The 20,090-nt window shown below is 44.4% G+C and overlaps 1 protein-coding gene across 1 annotated transcript in view; it reads right to left on the bottom strand.

The window, feature by feature from the left end:
• Nucleotides 1-20,090, bottom strand: part of sptbn5 (spectrin, beta, non-erythrocytic 5) — a 57,164-nt gene extending 37,074 nt beyond the window's left edge. The window contains exons 1-18 of the mRNA XM_041848046.1: nucleotides 19,977-20,090; nucleotides 16,897-17,064; nucleotides 16,380-16,496; nucleotides 14,082-14,239; nucleotides 13,620-13,848; nucleotides 9,787-10,200; nucleotides 9,295-9,515; nucleotides 8,728-8,866; nucleotides 8,356-8,579; nucleotides 7,874-8,027; nucleotides 7,332-7,532; nucleotides 6,702-6,908; nucleotides 4,393-4,567; nucleotides 4,117-4,253; nucleotides 3,543-3,755; nucleotides 812-964; nucleotides 508-638; nucleotides 24-278 (exon numbers count right to left, since the gene is read on the bottom strand). Coding sequence (XP_041703980.1) covers nucleotides 24-278; nucleotides 508-638; nucleotides 812-964; nucleotides 3,543-3,755; nucleotides 4,117-4,253; nucleotides 4,393-4,567; nucleotides 6,702-6,908; nucleotides 7,332-7,532; nucleotides 7,874-8,027; nucleotides 8,356-8,579; nucleotides 8,728-8,866; nucleotides 9,295-9,515; nucleotides 9,787-10,200; nucleotides 13,620-13,848; nucleotides 14,082-14,239; nucleotides 16,380-16,496; nucleotides 16,897-17,064; nucleotides 19,977-20,090 — 3,410 coding nt within the window. The remainder of the gene's footprint in view (nucleotides 1-23; nucleotides 279-507; nucleotides 639-811; nucleotides 965-3,542; nucleotides 3,756-4,116; nucleotides 4,254-4,392; nucleotides 4,568-6,701; nucleotides 6,909-7,331; nucleotides 7,533-7,873; nucleotides 8,028-8,355; nucleotides 8,580-8,727; nucleotides 8,867-9,294; nucleotides 9,516-9,786; nucleotides 10,201-13,619; nucleotides 13,849-14,081; nucleotides 14,240-16,379; nucleotides 16,497-16,896; nucleotides 17,065-19,976) is intronic.

Below are 20,090 nucleotides of genomic sequence, written 5' to 3'. Positions count from 1 at the left end.
AACAGTTTACAATTGTGCCTTACATTTTAGCCACACTCTTGAGGTATGCAATCTTCCTCTCCAGGGCCTGTATGTCTCTGAGTGCCTGAGCCTGGGCCCTCTCCTCAGTGTCCAGGGCTGTGGAGGTAGTACCCACACCGTCCACAGTGTCCAGCTGGGTGAGCTGCTCCATGAGCTGGGCCCGGGCCTCCTCACAGCTCTGGAGGAAGGATTGCACGTCCGCCGTACTCAGCAGCTCATGGCACTTCTCATCCTTCAGCTTCTGCATGCGCTCCCACCTAGCAAGAACAACAATATCATCAACAACAACATGGCCATCTCTCTTCAATGATTTAAATATTGTGTGTGCGTCTCAGTAAAATGCAGTGCAATTTCTGTACATAATAAACATTTCTGTGAACAACAGACAATAAAGTACTATCTAATCTAAAAAACCGAGTTGAACATGTTATTCTTAGTAGATGTCAGTAGCACTATTACAAAATAGTTTTCTGCTAGTCCACCTACCTGCGGGTGACTTGTCCTTGCTTGGCCTGTATCTCTCTGTGTTTACTGTGTCTGCTCTTCACTAGCTCCTCCCCCAGTCTGGTGATATCATCAAGCTGGCCCTTCCCACTCGCCAGCTCGGTCAGAAAGTTCTGGAACATGGGAAGTTCATGACAAGGGGAGTTCCAACTCTTAGATCAAGTACATAATAGCACTAGAGACAAATGCTGATGTACCGCTTATGAATGTGTTATGAAGTCCTTATGTAGGTGGCCTTCAAATAAAGTGTTACAGACTAATCTCAGTGATGAGGCTGGATCCTTACCTCATATTTGGCCTGCACCACTCCCACGTTGTCAGAGTTAGGACTGAAGGTGTTAAGGATGTTCTCCTTGTCCTCCATCCAGGACTCAAACTCCTCACAGGTGTTGTAGAAGCGGTGCAACCGAACCGTCTCCTCCAGAGTCTTCCTCCTGGACTGTATGGTGGAGAAATCAGACACAAATATACTATTTGGCTGCCAGTATGTGACAACTTAGACGTGTGCTACAGGATGATTGCTCTGGGTCCTATTCTCTGTACAGGGCACTGCCACTACATCATCAAAGATGTCTTCACAAAAATGTCAAAGCATTACACAAAATGTAGTGTTATAGCTTACATAACTTAGATGTAGTGTGATGATTTGTATCGTTTTTTTTGGGGGGGGTAGATCAGCTTTAATATTGCAGATAGATTGTAACTTCCATCAATGTAATTGTCTGCATCACTTCCAATCCCCCATATGTTTTTTTTTCCTCTCGCAAATATATATATAGTAAAAAATCCCTGTCTTAGGTCAGTTAGGATCACCACTTTATTTTATGAATGAATGTGAAATGTCAGAATAATAGTAGAGAGAATTATTTAGTTCAGCTTTGATTTCTTTCATCACATTCCCAGTGGGTCACAAGTTTACATACACTCAATTAGTATTTGGTAGCATTGCCTTTAAATTGTTTAACTTGGGTCAAACGTTTCGGGTAGCCTTCCACAAGCTTCCCACAATAAGTTGGGTGAATTTTGGCCCATTCCTCCTGACAGAGCTGGTGTAACTGAGTCAGGTTTGTAGGCCTCCTTGCTCGCACACGCTTTTTCAGTTCTGCCCACACATTTTCTATAGGATTGAGGTCAGGGCTTTGTGATGGCCACTCCAATACCTTGACTTTGTTGTCCTTAAGCCATTTTGCCACAACTTTGGAAGCATGCTTGGGGTCATTGTCCATTTGGAAGACCCATTTGCGACCAAGCTTTAACTTCCTGACTGATGTGTCTTGAGATGTTGCTTCAATATATCCACATCATTTTCCTTCCTCATGATGCCATCTATTTTGTGAAGTGCACCAGTCCCTCCTGCAGCAAAGCACCCCTACAGCATGATGCTGCCACCCCCGTGCTTCACGGTTGAGATGGTGTTCTTCGGCTTGCAAGCAACCCCCTTTTTCCTCCAAACATAACGATGGTCATTATGGCCAAACAGTTCTATTTTTGTTTCATCATACCAGAGGACATTTCTCCATGTGTGCAGTTGCAAACCGTAGTCTGGCTTTTTTATGGCGGTTTTGGAGCAGTGGCTTCTTCCTTGCTGAGCATACTTTCAGGTTATGTCGATATAGGACTCATTTTACTGTGGATATAGATACTTTTGTACCTGTTTCCTCCAGCATCTTCAAAGGGTCCTTTGCTGTTGTTCTGGGATTGATTTGCACTTTTCGCACAAAAGTACGTTCATCTCTAGGAGACAGAACACGTCTCCTTCCTGAGCGGTATGACGGCTTCTTGGTCCCATGGTGTTTATACTTGCGTACTATTGTTTGTACAGGTGAACGTGGTACCTTCAGGCGTTTGGAAATTGCTCCCAAGGATGAACCAGACTTGTGGAGGTCTACAATTTTTTTTCTGAGGTCTTGGCTGATTTCTTTTGATTTTCCCATGATGTCAAGCAAAGAGGCACTGAGTTTGAAGGTAGGCCTTGAAATACATCCACAGGTGCACTTCCAATTGACTCAAATGATGTCAATTAGTATATCAGAAGCTTCTAAAGCCATGACCTCATTTTCTGGAATTTCCCAAGCTGTTTAAAGGCACAGTCAACTTAGTGAATGTAAACTTCTGACCCACTGGAATTGTTATACAATTAATTATAAGTGAAATAATCTGTCTGTAAACAATTGTTGGAAAAATTACTTGTGTCATGCACAAAGTAGATGTCCTATCCGACTTCCCAAAACTATAGTTTGTTAATAAGAAATGTGTGGAGTGGTTGAAAAATGAGTTTTAATGACTCCTGAAATTAATTATTCTCTCTACTATTATTCTGACATTTCACATTCTTAAAATAAAGTGGTGATCCTAACTGACCTAAGACAGGGAATTTCTACTAGGATTAAATGTCAGGAATTGTGAAAAACAGAGTTTAAATGTATTTGGCTAAGGTGTATGTAAACTTCCGACTTCAACTGTATATCTATTCATATATCTTGCATATCTTATTTTCCATCATTATCAATTAATATGCGTAATAATGTCGGCAGTTCATGCGTAGGATTTTAGCAAACAATTATTGTGGTTCATCCTATATTCTCCCTAACATCCTTACCCCCTTGCAACAGATGTGGGATAAACATACACGCTCATATTCTAACACACTCAACCCCTTTCCTCCACAATCAACCATAAGATCAGATGCTCAACGGTTGTTACATCCCAGAGCTCAACTCAAGAAAGGACCTGATTTACGAATGCATATACATTTTAGTCATTTAGCAGACGCTCTTATACAGAGCGACTTACAGTTAGTGAGTGCATACACTTTCATACTGGCCCCCCGTGGGAAACGAACCCACAACCCTGGTGTTGCAAGCGCCATGCTCTACCAACAGTTACAGCTGTTTGAGAAAGCATGCAAGATTGAGCAACAATTGACAACAATGTGAGATTTGATTGCTTGTACTGCTTATGTGATGCAATGGGAAAAAATGTAGAGGAGAATCTGAAACCCCGGTCTTATTTCTCACATTAGCCAGGTTGTGCAGGCTGTTGAAGTCCCGGTCTAGACTGCTCTGGGTGCTCTCTATGGTTTCTCTCTGGTAATGTGGATCAGGAATCGATGAGGACTGGATCTCAGCGGTCCCCCGGCGTATGGAACGTCTGCGACGCGCCCGGTTCACCCTCTTAGTGGGGCTTTCAGCAACCCCGTTGGTGGATGGAGGTGGTGTAGAGGGCATGTTCTATTTAAAATGGAGAATTATTAAGTTTAAACTGTGTAGACCAGGGGTATTCAAATCTTACCCTACAAGGTCCGGAGTACTGCTGGTTTTCTGTTCTAACTGATAATTTCACACACCTGGTGTCCCAGGTCTATATCAGTCCCTGACTAGAGGGGAATAATACAGAAACAAAACAGTGGAACTGGCTTTGAGGTCCAGATTTGAATTTGAGGGGTGTAGACCATTGATCTCAACCTGGGATTATGCGGGTCGGTTAATGAGTTTTAATGTAGGCACACAATTATACTTGCGATGAATCAAATGGGTAAAGTACCATAAAGCTCTTTACAAGGCCAGAGAGACAGCTAATAGTGAGCCTTACTGTAGATGATGGGAGTTCTGTGAGGTACGTCTTTGGCACCAGCTGTTCGTTGCCTTCGCTGTCCCTCACTAGAAACTTATCCTCATTGTCTCTGTTGAGGATAGTCACGATTTCCCCACGGTCCCACACCATCACACCTGGAAAACAGAGACTATTTACCTTAGAAACTGGACTAAGCCTATTGGTAGAAAAGTAACATGAAAAACATTTCCCCCCCAAAATCTGCAAAAACAGTATATAAATAATCCATATTTGATTGAAGGAGAGAATCTGTACCTCGTGTGTATTTAAACCTGATCTTGGCCTTGGCCTCCTGCGTATGGGTCTGGGTAGATGTCTGAGTGATCCTTGCGCCTCTGAGGGAGGTCACTCTCCCAGGAGTGGTCACTCCCCCCTCCTCCTCACCAGAGGACTCACTGTACTGGGGCATCTTGTTCTGCTGGGCCTCAGCCTGCGTAAAAATACAAAAGTGCTCAGCAACTCTTGAAGTCAATGGGGGTGGACTTTTATAGTAAGCTACTTCTTTATTATTAAAACCAATGTGTTTGAGGATGTACAATGCATTCGGAAAGTATTCAGACCCCTTGAATTTTTCCACAAATTGTTACGTTACAGCCTTATTCTAAAATTGATTAAATAGTTTGTTTTTCTCATCAATCTACACACAATACCCAATAATGACATATCACATTTACATATGTATTCAGACCCTTTACTGGGCACTTTGTTGAAGCACCTTTGGCAGCAATTATAGCCTCGAAGTCTGGGTATGAAGTTACAAGCTTGGCACACCTGTATTTGGGGAGTTTCTCCCATTCCTCTCTACAGATCCTCTCAAGCTCTGTCAGGTTGGATGGAGAGCGTTGCTGCACAGCTATTTTCATGTCTCTCCTTGATGTTCGATCGGGTTCAAGTCTGGGCTCTGGCTGGGCCACTCAAGGACATTCAGAGACTTTTGCCGAAGCCACTCCTGCATTGTCTTGGCTGTGTGCTTAGGGTCGTTGTCCTGTTGGAAGGTGAACCTTCGCCCCAGTCTGAGTTCCTGAGCACTCTGGAGCAGGTTTTCATCAAGGAGCTCTCTGTACTTTGCTCCGTTCATCTTTGCCTCGATCCTGACTAGTCTCCCAGTCCCTGCCGCTGAAAAACATCCCCACAGCATGAGGCTGCCGCCACCATGCTTCACCTTAGGGATGGTGCCAGGTTTCCTCCAGACGTGACGCTTGGCATTCAGGACAAAGAGTTCAATCTTGGTTTCATCAGACCAGAGAATCTTGTTTCTCATGGTCTGAAAGTCCTTTAAGTGCCTTTTGGCAAACTCCAAGCCGGCTGTCATGTGCCTTTTACTGAGGAGTGGCTTCCGTCTGGCCACTCTACCACAAAAGCCTGATTGGTGGAGTCCTGCAGAGATGGTTGTGATTCTGGAAGGTTCTACGATCTCCACAGAGGAACTCTAGAGCTCTGTCAGAGTGACCATTGGGTTCTTGGTCACCTCCCTGACCAAGGCCCTTCTCCCCCGATTGCTCAGTTTGGTCGGGCGGCCAGCTCTAGGAGGAGTCTTAGTTGTTCCAAACTTCTTCCATTTAAGAATGATGGAGGCCACTATCTTCTTGGGGACCTTCAATACTGCAGAAACGTTTTGGTACCCAGATCTGTGCCTCGACACAATCCTGTCTCAGAACTCTACGGACAATTCCTTCGACCTCATGGCTTGGTTTTTGCTCTGACATGCACTGTCAACTGTGGGACCTTATATAGACAGTTGTGTGCCAAATCATGTCCAATCAAGTTGTAGAAACATTTCAAGGATGATCAATGGAAACAGGATGCACCTGAGCTCAATTTCGAGTCTCATAGCAAAGGGTCTGAATACTTACGTAAATAAGGTATTTCTGTTTATTATTTTTAATACATTTGCAAAAATTTCTTAAAACCTGTTTTCGCTTTGTCATTATCTGTGTGTAGATTGCTGAAAAAAAATGTCATCGATTTTAGAATAAGGATGTGGAAAATGTGGAAAAAGTCAAGGGGTCTGAATACTTTCCGAAGGCACTGTATTCATGATACAATGACATTTAGAGACTGTGGTGTAATTATAGTGCCTTCAGAAAATATTCACACCCCTTTAATTTTTCCACATTTTGTTGTGTTACAAAGTGGGATTAAAATTGATTTAATTGTAATGATTTTGTCAACGATCTACACAAAATACTCTAATGTCAAAGCGGAAGAACAATTCTAACATTGTATATGTGGGTTACAGAGACTATTATTGCACACTGAGTCCATGCAACTTATTATGTGACTTGTTAAGGACGTTTTTACTCCTGAACTTATTTAGGCTTGCCATAACAAAGGGGTTGAATACTTATTGACTCAAGACATTTCAGCCTTTCATTTTTTATTAATTTGTAAAAATGTCAAAAAACATAATTCCACTTTGACAACCTCGGGTATTGTGTGTAGGCCAGTGGAAAAAAACTCTCAATTTAATCCATTTTAAATTCAGGCTGTAACACAACACAATTTGGAAAAAGTCAAGTGGTGTGAATACTTCCTGAAGGCACTGTGATTGATGAGGAACTTACTGTGAGTGGGGCCAGCTGAGAGGCTCCCTTGGCCTGTTCTCCCAAGCGTTTCACTTCGACGACGTACGCTCCCATCTCCTTTTCCAGCCGTAGGTGGCGCTGCAGCAGGGCGCTGGTGGAGGACTCATCCTTCCCATAATCCTCGCTGATCAGAAGGGGCTTCCTGTCGCTCAGCCACGAGTTGGCCTCCGTCACATCAGCAAAGTACTGAAGAGGAAAATAATAAATAATATAATACAATTTAAACAAAATTTTCCCTGACCAAGATGGCCGTCCTGTAGTTATGTTGCCTGAATGCTAAAACCCAATCTAGTGTTCTATCTAATTCTGTGGAAAATAGAATATCACGTGCCAGAGTCTGGCGTGGTGGTTAGCCCCCCAGACTCCAAACCACATATACCCCTGGTGACTTGGGTACGAATCCCATCTCAGTCCTTCCTCTCTGACTCCCTCTGTATGTCTCCCCTCTACATTCCAACTATCACTGTCTATAAAATAAATAGAGAAAGTCAATGAACTAGCTATGGTAGCTTTCTCCAACCTATTACATACATACTCCTAAATATAATTCCTCTGTCAAACCGTCTATTTCAATGACTTTTATTTCTGCATTGTTTTAATGGTTGTAACCTGTTTGATAACGGTGGCTGCATGCAGTCTGTTTTTGCGATTGACCACTTCATCCTTCAGGTGCTCCCACTGTTTCTTCAGGGTCCGGAGCGACTTCTGGATGTGCTCCTCACTGGGGTGTTTCCCTCTGCACATCTCCTGACCTCTGCTCACGACCCCTGAGCACAGAGACTCATGGGACTGCACCTCAGCTTCAAGAACCTGCCAAAGCAGCGGTCGGTCAACAAACGCATATAAAAGTGTGGGTTTGTTTCACATTATGACATTACGTATTTTCATTTGTTTATACTGTAAATGCCAGTATATTTAGATAGGACTATGTCAATGTATTTATTCATGCCCATGGGTTTAAGTTTGTATTGACTGCTATGTAAGCTTAATTCAACTTGAAGTTGAATAATCAATGTTTGTGTGACTGAAGAAGGTCTGACCCAAATTGCACCCTATTCCCTATATAGCGAACTACTTCTGACCAGGGCCCTGGTCAAAAGTAGTGCACTATAGGGAATAGGGTGCCATTTGTGACGCACAAAAGGTCTGACCTTGTGTTTCTGAATTGCCAGCTGGATCTGGCTGAGGTCTCTGCCCAGACTGGCAGACTGAAGGGGAAGCCACCTCTCATAGATCCACGCCTCCACCTCCTCACAGTCGTGGAAAAACTCAAACAGCTTCAACTGGCCCTCCAGCATTTTCCTCCTGTTGATTCATTAAGACAATAACCAACAATAGACCCACATCAATCAACAGTTACCATTCCTGTGGTTCTAGATTTTATAAAGCAGTATATGTACTAATAGGCCTCTATTGTCAGTAAATTCCAACTAATTGCAGATAGTGTTTACGCTGTATCTAAGGTGTAAACCACTCTGTAACAAACACACCATGCAAGCCTTTTCTCTCACAAATATTGTAATTACTAAGGCACAACCACACCTTTACTTAAATAGTCGTATAAATAAACCTGCGGTTCGCCGTTATCTACAATTGATTAAATGTGGGCCTAAGTTGTTGTGTGTGTGCTCACCTGTTCTTACTAAGGGCCACCAGAGAGTTGTACTGAGCGTTGAGTGATTTGACCCTGGTCTGGATCTGCTGTGCATCTCGGTGTGTCCCCTTTAAGGCACTGTTACTGATGGCACTCAGAGTCTCTCCATGAGCAGAGATCTGGGTTTCCAGCAGGTCCTGTTTCTGAAGCAGGGCCTCCACCTCTGGGAGCTGCTTCCCAATGTCAGAGGACCCTGCTAAAACCTGAGAGAGGGGTGTGTGTGTGTGGGGGGAGAGAGAGAGAGACACGTAGTTGTGCAAACATACACCTACATTAAGTATGAAAGATTAAGGATGAAGTATTAAGCGTTATACATTATACTGTGTTGTTTGCTGTCCATTAGTTGTGTACCTGTAGATCTCTGAGCTCCTGGGCAACCAGTTCGATGTTCCTGAGGACGCTCAGTGTGTTCACAATGTCCCCCAGCTGCTCTCTCTTCTGCTGCAACTGAAACAGGATGTCTTTCCAGCGCTTTGTGATGCTCACCTCTCTGAAACAACGGACGGAAAACACCAATGCAGATATGCATCATACATGCTCTCTGTTCCTATTCAATCATGTAGGCTGTATTTAATATTTGATGAATTATTTGGAGCAATGGGTAACAAACATACTGATTGTTGGGGTATTTACTAAGTATTCACATTCACTGTCTTACTGCACTGAGCCTTACTGTACCTCCGGATGACTTGGGCCTTGCCGTGGTAGTTTAGTTATAAGCCTTACCTCCGGATGACTTGGGCCTTGCCGTGGTAGTTTAGTTATAAGCCTTACCTCCGGATGACTTGGGCCTTGCCGTGGTAGTTTAGTTATAAGCCTTACCTCCGGATGACTTGGGCCTTGCCGTGGTAGTTTAGTTATAAGCCTTACCTCCGGATGACTTGGGCCTTGCCGTGGTAGTTTAGTTATAAGCCTTACCTCCGGATGACTTGGGCCTTGCTGTGGTAGTTCCCCTTCTCAATGACAGCCGCCATGTCGCTGAGGGCTCTGAAGCGAGGCTCCCTAGCCAGGGTGTCTGTCCCCAGGGCCTCCAGTCTCCGGGCTGCAGCCTGGGCCTCCTCCAGGCTGTTTAACCCCCTCAGGTCCTGTCTGCTGATCAGCTGTGCTGTGTCCTCCAGATAGCCCTCCCTCAGCACTGCCTGAATGGATGGCATTGAATTTTAGTCAGTGTCATAACACATAAGTGTACTATAAGGCATTATAAAGGATGTTATAGAGTACTATACGCATGTGCTTTATAGAAGGTGTAACCAAAGACCAAGACATGCATCAATCTACAAGATGTGCATTTGATCCATCACTTGAAAGCATTATTATTAATTAAAACACTTATTTCCGAAGTGGTCCTCAATGACAAATCAAATAACCCCTAATAATAAAAGACAATAAGTTACAAAACAAGAAACATACCTTCCTGCCAAACTTCTGGGCCAGCTGCTCCAGTTGCTCCAGCCTTAGCAACGCCCTCTGGAGGGCGTCCTCTCTCTCATGCTCCGCCCGCTCCATTAAGGCCCAGTTCTTCTCAATGTCCCCCAGGTTCTTCCCCTCCGGGGGAACGTAGGCCCACTGGTTGTTGGCCATGAGCTTGGTGCGCAGGCTGAAGAAGTTTTCCTCGATGGCCCCTCGCTCCTGGTACTTGGGGGGTTTCTCCACGGTGCGGTAGGTCTTGAAGGAGGCCACCAGCTGCTGCATGTCCCTCAGGGAGTTGGGGAAGGAGCGGTCGTTAAGCTCCACCACTTTGGTCTTGATCCACCGCAGGAGGTCAGACACCATTCTCTCATACAGGATCTTCTGATCATCTAGCTCCTTCAGGAGACCCACGATCTGGAAGAAGAAGAAGAGAGGGAGTTATTACATTAACGAATCAGAAAGATACACATGAAACATACAGTAAAACCTCCTATAGATAATGAAAACATATTGAAATAAAGTTAATATCCTTTTATTCAATCTGAAGGCTAGAGGGCACTGTGCATTCTGCATAATTCAGACTTTTGGGCTGCTTGGGAGCAATGTTTACTACATACACTGCAGTTGAAAACAGAGTTTCAAAAGGGTTATAGTTGCATGTGGATGAAGGCTAGATCTCTAAGCCAAACAAAGTCAAGGCATACAGTGAGGGAAAAAAGTATTTGATCCCCTGCTGATTTTGTACGAATGCCCACTGACAAAGAAATGATCAGTCTATAATTTTAATGGTAGATTTATTTGAACATTGAGAGACAGAATAACAACAAAATAATCCAGAAAAATGCATGTCAAAAATGCTATAAATTGATTTGCATTTTAATGAGGGAAATAAGTATTTGACCTCTCTGCAAAACATGACTTAGTACTTGGTGGCAAAACCCTTGTTGGCAATCACAGAGGTCAGACGTTTCTTGTAGTTGGCCACCAGGTTTGCACACATCTCAGGAGGGATTTTGTCCCACTCCTCTTTGCAGATCTTCTCCAAGTCATTAAGGTTTCGAAGCTGACATTTGGCAACTCGAACCTTCAGCTCCCTCCACAGATTTTCTATGGGATTAATGGTTGGAGACTGGCTAGGCCACTCCAGGACCTTAATGTGCTTCTTCTTGAGCCACTCCTTTGTTGCCTTGGCCGTGTGTTTTGGGTCATTGTCATGCTGGAATACCCACCCACGACCCATTTTCAATGCCCTGGCTGAGGGAAGGAGGTTCTCACCCAAGATTTGACGGTACATGGCCCCGTCCATCGTCCCTTTGATGCGGTGAAGTTGTCCTGTCCCCTTTGCAGAAAAACACCCCCAAAGCATAAGGTTTCCACCTCCATGTTTGACGGTGGGGATGGTGTTCTTGGGGTCATAGGCAGCATTCCTCCTCCTCCAAACACGGCGAGTTGGGTTGATGCCAAAGAGCTCGATTTTGGTCTCATCTGACCACAACACTTTCACCCAGTTCTCCTCTGAATCATTCAGATGTTCATTGGCAAACTTCAGACGGGCCTGTATATGTGCTTTCTTGAGCAGGGGGACCTTGCGGGAGCTGCAGGATTTCAGTCCTTACCAGTGTTACCAATTGTTTTCTTGGTGACCATGGTCCCAGCTGCCTTGAGATCATTGACAAGATCCTCCCGTGTAGCTCTGGGCTGATTCCTCACCGTTCTCATGATCATTGCAACTCCACGAGGTGAGATCTTGCATGGAGCCCCAGGCCGAGGGAGATTGACAGTTATTTTGTGTTTCTTCCATTGTTGTCACCTTCTCACCAAGCTGCTTGGCGATGGTCTTGTAGCCCATTCCAGTCTTGTGTAGGTCTACAATCTTGTCCCTGACATCCTTGGAGAGCTCTTTGGTCTTGGCCATGGTGGAGAGTTTGGAATCTGATTGATTGATTGCTTCTGTGGACAGGTGTCTTTTATACAGGTAACAAACTGAGATTAGGAGCACTCCCTTTAAGAGTGTGCTCCTAATCTCAGCTCTTTACCTGTATAAAAGACACCTGGGAGCCAGAAATCTTTCTGATTGAGAGGGGGTCAAATACTTATTTACCTCATTAAAATGCAAATCAATTTATAACATTTTTGACATGCGTTTCTCTGGATTTTGTTGTTGTTATTCTGTCTCTCACTGTTCAAATAAACCTACCATTAAAAGTATAGACTGATCATTTCTTTGTCAGTGGGCAAACGTACAAAATCAGCAGGGGATCAAATACTTTTTTCCCTCACTGTAGCTACACACTACATCAGTAGGCTACACACCTCGCCCACTACACAGGTACATACACACTAGGCTTACATACACACTACACACCTTGCTCAGCTTCCCCATTTGGAGTCCAATGGTGGACTCCCTCCTGTGTTGCCACCTAAACCATTGGTAACTCAGACTGCCACCGAAGGACATGTTATACCTGTCAGCTCCACTGCTCTTTGTGAATTACCATAGTGACTATCTCTCACTGCCGCCTTATTCCCCACGCAACCTGCCAGTCATCATTTACTGTACTGTAATACACCTTTATGATCACACCACAGCAGCTCTCGCTCTCCCCCTCAGCACTGCAGAAACATGTTGCTGTGTCTGTTTCCACGTGTTAGCATGGTGGTGAAGATGAGAGGATGATGATGATGATGTGTCACCCAGCTTGGCTCAGTCCTCAGGCTCAGTACATTCAAAACAAACAGCACTCCACTCAGTCCTGCTGCAGCTCTCCATGTGGCTCAGGTCACTCTGGCCACTGTGCTAACATAACGGACGCTAGCGTACTGTCCTCCTATAGACCTCCCTCTCACTCTCTACCTCAGATCCACTATAGAGTAAATAACTACAGTCTCTCTCACTGACTGGGTCAGATTAAGCGCTTCCATCCACGTTTTCAGTCCTGCTGGCTGGGCCCAATCTTGCAGGAGTTGTCAGTTAGTGAGTAGTAGGTTAGACAGGTTATGCCCCTAGCTTCCGGCTACAGCGCGTCTCAGTGTCTGTTTCTCCCCACAACGGACAGTCATTGCTCTGCATTAGAGGATCGGTGTTTGTACTGATCTGATTAGCTCTAGCAGTAGCACCACCCATCCTCCAATTGCTCCACAGTGAAATCCCCGGCCTAATCCACAGGACAGTCACAGGAGGCGTTGCCCTTATTTAGAAACTACAGTACATTCAAGATTAGGAGAAGTGCAGTTCAACTAATGGCCTACAGAGGGCGCCTGAATCCCAGGTCTGGATATTAACATGTTAAAGTTAAGACCAGAAGTCCCCGCAAGAATAGTAAACCAAGAAGAATTTGACCAAATGGGGACATTTTTTTGGTCCCCACAAGGTCAAATGCTATTTCTAGGGGGTTAAGGTTAGAAATAGTGTTAGGGTTAGGAGATAGGGTTAGTTTTAGGGTTAGGAGCTAGGGTTAGGTTTAGGGTTAGGTTTTTGGGTTAAGGTTAGGATTAGGCTAAGGGAAAATAGGATTTTAAATGGGACTGAATTGTATGTCCCCACAAGGTTAGCCGCGCAAGACTGTGTGTGTGTGTTGTATACACTGCACAGTGGCCTCGCCTTTTGTTTTGTCAACAATGAAGAGAGAATGGATGTTATCCTCATCACAACTGAGCCACCACGCCAGGCGGGCCCATCCCTGACTAGATCTGATGTGGATATGACCCAAGGATATGCTATAGATAACCATAGACAGGATGGATTAGGACGATGGATGCTTCTGTGTACATCACCAACATAAATTCCTAGTAACATTTGTTGCATGGCAATGAAGTTTTCTGATTCTACTGACCTTGGCCAGTCTCTTCTGGATGGTCTGTCCCTGCTTCATCTTGGAGAAGTAGTGGTAGTAGAGAGATACGTAGGTCATGACGGACTTCTCATCTGGGTGTTTAACATCGATGTCCTCCACATCCAGCAGCTGGAGGATGCCAAACTCATTCTCGGCCAGAGTGAAGGCATGGCCCAGGTTCCTCTTAGGGTCCTCCTCACGCAAACGATTATAATCAAACAGGTCAGGTCTGCGACAAAATGTTTTTCAGTTCAGAAATGTGATGGGTACAGTAAATTCATTAACAAAACCTATACATCTGTAAACTCCTAGGGGGGTTTCCCAGACCTAGATTAAGCAAATGCACTTCTGGATAATTAAATAGCACTTTTAATGGAGATTCTCCATTGAATAAGGCTTAATCTGAATCTAAGAAACTGCCCCTCGGAACTATCCTGCCATTTTCCCCTTGCTGCTCTGTACCGGTGGGCATGAATGAGGGCGTTGAATGCCAGCCCATTCCTCCAGCTTCCTGAGAAGTCCTGCACATTGACGTTGGAGTATCCTGCTGTTTTACGCTGGCACCAGATCAGAAGAGCTTCCTTGGCAGAACGACGGGCGTTGCTGGCACCACCACTTGCCTGAAACAGGTAGACCGGGCTTAGTATGCAGTCTGCACTTCTGGCACTTACTTTAAAGAACAGTATCTGTATTACTTCTTGTTTTTTCATCCAAAAGGTTAGGCTTGACCTTTGGCACTTACTTGATGAGAACAATATACATTGTATCACATCTTGTCATTTTAATTAAAATGTTCACATTTCTTTGAACCACATGAAATTCAGATTTCAAATATAGTATGACACATAATACAATATACACTGATTGTACAAAACATTAAGGACACCTTCCTAATATTGAGTTGCACCCACCCCCTTTTGCCCTCAGAACAGCCTCAATTTGTCGGGGCACGGACTCTACAAGGTGTCGAAAGCGTTCCACAGGGATGCTGGCCCATGTTGACTCCAATGCTTCCCGCAGTTGTGTCAAGTTGGCTGAATGTCCTTTGGGTGTTGGACCATTCTTTATATACACGGGAAACTGTTTAGTGTGAAAAACCCAGCAACGTTGAAGTTCTTGACACAAACCAGTGAGCCTGGCACCTACTACCATACCCCGTTCAAAAAGGCACTTAAATATTTTGTCTTTCCCATTCACCCTCTGAATGGCACATATATATAATCCATGTCTCAATTGTCTCAAGGCTTAAAAATCCTTCTTTAACCTGTCTCCTTCCCTTCATCTACATGGATTGAAGTGGATTTAACAAGTGACATCAATAAGGGATCATAGCTTTCACCTGGATTCACCTGGTCAGTCTATGTCATGGAAAGAGCAGTTGTCCTTAATGTTTTATACACTCAGTGTATAATCTCCATTCATTCAGTGAGGTGTATTCCAGGTCATGCCCAGGACAGAGGAAATACACTATATATATGCAAAAGTATATGGACACCCCTTCAAATGAGTGGATTTGGCTATTTCAGCCACACCCGTTGCTGACAGGTGTATAAAATCGAGGACACAGCCATGCAATCTCCATAGACAAACATTGACAGTAGAATGGCCTTACTGAAGAGCTCAGTGACTTTCAACATGGCACCGTCGTAGGATGCCACCTTTCCAACAAGTCAGTTCGTCAAATATCTGCCCTGCTAGAGCTGCCCCGGTCAACTGTAAGTGCTGTCATTGTGAAGTGAAAACGTCTAGGAGCAACAACGGCTCAGCCGCGAAGTGGTAGGCCACACAAGCTCACAGAACGGGACCGGCAAGTGCTGAAGCGTGTAGCGCATAAAAATTGTCTGTCCTTGGTTGCAACACTCACTACCGAGTTCCAAACTGCCTATGGAAGCAACGTCAGCACAAGAACTGTTCGTCGGGAGCTTCATGAAATGGGTTTCCATGGCCGAGCAGCCACACACAAGCCTAAGATCACCATGCACAATGCCATGCGTCGGCTGGAGTGGTGTAAAGCTCACCGCCACTGGACTCTGGAGCAGTGGAAACGCGTTCTCTGGAGTGATGAATCATGCGTCTGGCGGTCCGACGGACGAATCTGGGTTTGGTGGATGCCAGGAGAACACTACCTGCCCCAATGCATAGTGCCAACTGTAAAGTTTGGTGGAGGAGGAATAATGGTCTGGGGGTGTTTTTCATGGTTCGGGCTAGGCCCCTTAGTTCCAGTGAAGGGAAATCTTAATGCTACAGCATACAATGACATTCTAGATGTTTCTTTGCTTCCAACTTTGTGGCAACAGTTTGGGAAAGGCCCTTTCCTGTTTCAGCATGACAATGCCCCCGTGCACAAAGTGAGGTCGATACAGAAATGGTTTGTCGAAATCGGTGTATAAGAACTTGACTGGCATGCACAGAGCCCTGACCTCTACACCATTGAACACCTTTGGGATGAATTGGAACGCCGACTGCGAGCCAGTCCTAATCGCCCAACATCAGTGCCCGACCTCACTAATGCTCTTGTGGCTGAATGGAAGCGAGTCCCCGCAGCAATGTTCAAACATCTAGTGGAAAGCCTTGCCAGAAGAGTAGAGGCTGTTATAGAAGCAAAAGGGGGACCAACTCCATATTAATGCCCATGATTTGGAATGTGATGTTCGACGAGCAGATGTCCACATACTTTTGGTCATGTATTATAGAAATATAATTATTCTGGTCAGAGAGGTTCCAAACCTGTTCTACTCATTCTAATTCTATGGGAAATACCTCATCGAGATTGATGGCTCCGATCTGGAAGCGTAGGATGATGATCCACAGCAGGCCCAAGATCAGGGTCCGGTCTCCATCCACAACGTTCTCAGGGCCAATCAGATCCACACGAATCTGAAAGGACAGCAGGTATTGGTTGATAACTACTCAGGAGAAATCCAAACGTACAGTAGTAAAAGGGGTACAAGAGTACATAAAATAAATATGGCTATGGACTAGCCTAGATGGCTTAATCCAATTTTGGTTTCTGATATTGCAAAATAAATGTAAGGATAGTTGTTCTGTTGTCATGTGAACCACTGTCAGAGGCAAAACCATACCCCCAACAACTCAGAAACAACCACAGAACTGTAAAACAAAAAAAACATCTTACCCCATGACACTTCACATGATGCCTAGGTTCTAAGGAAACGTAGGCCTGTTTCCCTTCAAATTAACCTAAAAGATCCTTGGTAAGATATTTTTTGGGATTCCTAAATCCTTCAGTTCACTAAACTCTGTATTGTGAATGTACCTTAGTCTTGAGGAAGTTGATGGCGATGCTGTTGTTCTCCAGGCAGTGGACCCGTAGGGTGCGTCGGCTGGGGGTGGGCAGCTTCTCCCTGGAGATGAACTCTAACAGACGGACCAGGGGGACCCCTGTCTTCAGCTCTGTGTACACATCACTAAGGGACAGCTTCTCCTGGAGAGGAACAGACAACATGTGTGTGAGAATGGGGGGGAAAACATTGGTGTGAGATCCATTAAATGGTTGTATTCTGTATGTATGTGGAGCATCCGTGATCACAAGTGTGCTGGAGCTTCTTCCTTTTTAGTAATTTGTTTTCTGTTGCACCTGGAAACATGATATGTGTGCATAGTTTCTTCAATTCAGTCACATCTTCCAGCCAAGCAATTCTATACTATTAGTTTTAGTTGACAGCACAGAATGGCTATTGAGCCTTTTGTATCAATATAGAATATATGATTAATGCTTAGTCCAGCCAGCCAATTTCCTGTTATAGTAGTAGTAGTTTCAGTTGGAAGCATAGCATGACTGTGTCTTTTGTAACATGATAGGAGATGTATTGACATAGAAAGTGATGAAGAAACACTTCCTGTTTAACAGAACACCTTTATGACCTGTGTTACGAAACCTGTCATGGGACTGCACCTCTGTGACATCACCTGATCACCCAGCTAACACAACTAGTTAGAGTAGAGTAAAGCTCTAAACCGGCTCATCTCTTTCCTAGAAATATAATTAGTGAATGTGATTAAAAATTGTATTCACAGGTTGTGCAAGTCAGGAAGGAAACTATGATCAACTCGTCATAACCTTCACCACTTCTGCAAAAATACAATTCATTTTCTCATACATACTGGGGTGTCTATTTTCACTGACCTGTGTAAATGTGTGACATTTGGTTAGGAGGTGCAGGAAACGTTAGCTTGGCTCCAGCCCAGCCAGCTGCAGCCAGGGCTATGAGGCTCTGCTCTGACATTGGGGCCTGTTAGTTTGGCCTGCTGCCACTGTGCTCCATTAAAGTGTGACTCAGACAAGCACCCTTCCCCTCCCTCCCTCGTCTCCCCGCCACTATCCTCTTCAGCCAGTGTGACAGCCACTCCCTAATCCAGACGCCAGGGGAATCACGTCTCTAAACAGATCGCTTTACCTCCTGGCAGCCACACCTGGGTTCAAATACTATTCTAAATAATTTCAAATACTTTATGTGCTTGATTGAGCTTACCTGGCTTAATGGACCAATACATTAGTCCCACAAATGCAAAACCCACCACTCCAGGCAGGCTAGAACAATTGCTCAAAGTATTTGAAAGATTTCAAATAGTATTTGAACTCAGGTCTACTGACTGCCTCTCCTCTCTCCTAACAGGGTAATTATGGGAGAGCCTAAGCAGGCCTGGTCTGCCCTGGTCTCTCTGGATCCACAGTGGTGGGAAGCTGGGAGGGGTACCAGGCCAGGGCTCATCCATTACATCATTACACTGGTTATTATACATCACTGTTACAGTATGCACGCTGGCTGGCTCAGGTCTTCGCAGATTTTTACAGTACAGTATAGAGCACTTTAGCCTGGTCCCAGATCTGTTTGTGCTTTATAGCCAACACCTATGGCCATGCCATGACAACGACCATAGGAGTTGGCAATGCATGATGCTGCACTGTAAATACAGATTCAGGTTGACTTGGTGTGTTTGTGATCTGGTTCATCTGGATCTTTGTAGTCAGATGTGTATGGGTAATTCCAGTAAAGTGCTTATCTATAGGCCTCTGCCTGCCATGTAACATTTCCACTACCGTGATATTCAACGCAAATGTTGCTTATGGGCTGATTTCAACAGAACAACACTCAGAGGGAGAGAGAGAGAGAGAGCAGGAGGAAAGGGAAGGGGAAGCATTTCAAATACATGTGGTGAACCATGCGTCGGAATCACATGGTGTGGGTGTGAACAACCTTGTCCCCATGCAGGAAAAAGAGGGACATAAAAGAAGAACAGTGCCCACATTCTGACCGTTTAAGTTACCTTCAGCTCCTCGAAGGGATCTGACGTGATGGGTTCTGAATAACAATGTTATCTTCCCTAGAAATGGAACATTAAACAAAGCTAATGCTATAAAAAGAGTGTCTCTTTCCTTCCTGTGTCTAGCTGGTGCAATATTTATGCCAGATCTTGGATTCTTTCTCTCTCACTCTCCCTCTCCTAGATGACGGAGTGAGGTTACTTATTGACCAAGCGTCAGCACTGTTACCTGTCTAGAGTCCATAAAGCATGACGGTCCCCTTGGCTAGTTCAGTCCTCAGTTTTGGCCCTGCATCTCCTCTCTAACTGCTCTTAGATAAGAAGGCATAGCCCTACCCATCTAAATTGCCCCTGGGGGATGAATAAAGTTGTATTGAATAACTCGAGTTTCATGCAAATGACATTCAGTTTTGCAGCATCAGGCTCACATCCAGTAAATCTCAGAGGAATGGATAGAATAGAATGTAGCGAAATGGAACACATTTCACAGTTTAAACGTAGTTTTGGATTCATCAAATATTGCTGGCATTGATCTACCACAGATATATTTCCTTATTACATTGCTATTAGCCCATATTACCTCATCAGAGCCAACAGCTTATTAGTGTCTGTGAGATAATGATGATTTTCATAAACTTCAACATGTTGTTACAGCTTTCACAGATAGTGGCTAATCAGACACTGTGAGGTCTCCCTTATGAAAAAAGATTGTGCAGTGATTTTACAGTGTAACTGCAGTTACAGTGCAGTTCAACTGCAGTACACTGAGGATATTTTGCAATTACTGCCTCCAAAGTACCGCAGTTGACTGCAGTTAGTGCACTTTTACTGCAGTTTAAAAACTAATATTTTTTTGTAAGGGCTGACTGAGGTCAGCCAGCTGCTAAGGAGAGATTATCAGGCACACTTGTGAAGTGTGGTCTTTGGTCTTTTTCAAGTTTAACCTTTTGACCAGCACCAAGAGTATGTGATTAGTGTATGACATTACTTTTAGACATGTGATAAGCATGGTACTAAAAAGGCATGACAGTTAAAAAGCTGATGATAAGCATGAAGAACCATTCCTCTCACCCCGTTCTTGGTGAAGACACTGTTCATCCATTTGGTGTAGGTCTTCTTCTGGACAGCCATACGCTGCTCCTGAAGCACCTGGATACGGCCTGTCTCAAACTCCTCCCCATCCAT

This window comes from Coregonus clupeaformis, chromosome 25, assembly GCF_020615455.1.
Source record: "Coregonus clupeaformis isolate EN_2021a chromosome 25, ASM2061545v1, whole genome shotgun sequence".
In the NCBI taxonomy this organism is placed as follows: domain Eukaryota; kingdom Metazoa; phylum Chordata; class Actinopteri; order Salmoniformes; family Salmonidae; genus Coregonus; species Coregonus clupeaformis.
Note: the sequence above shows the minus strand (reverse complement) of the source record. Positions and strands in the feature narration are given on the sequence as shown.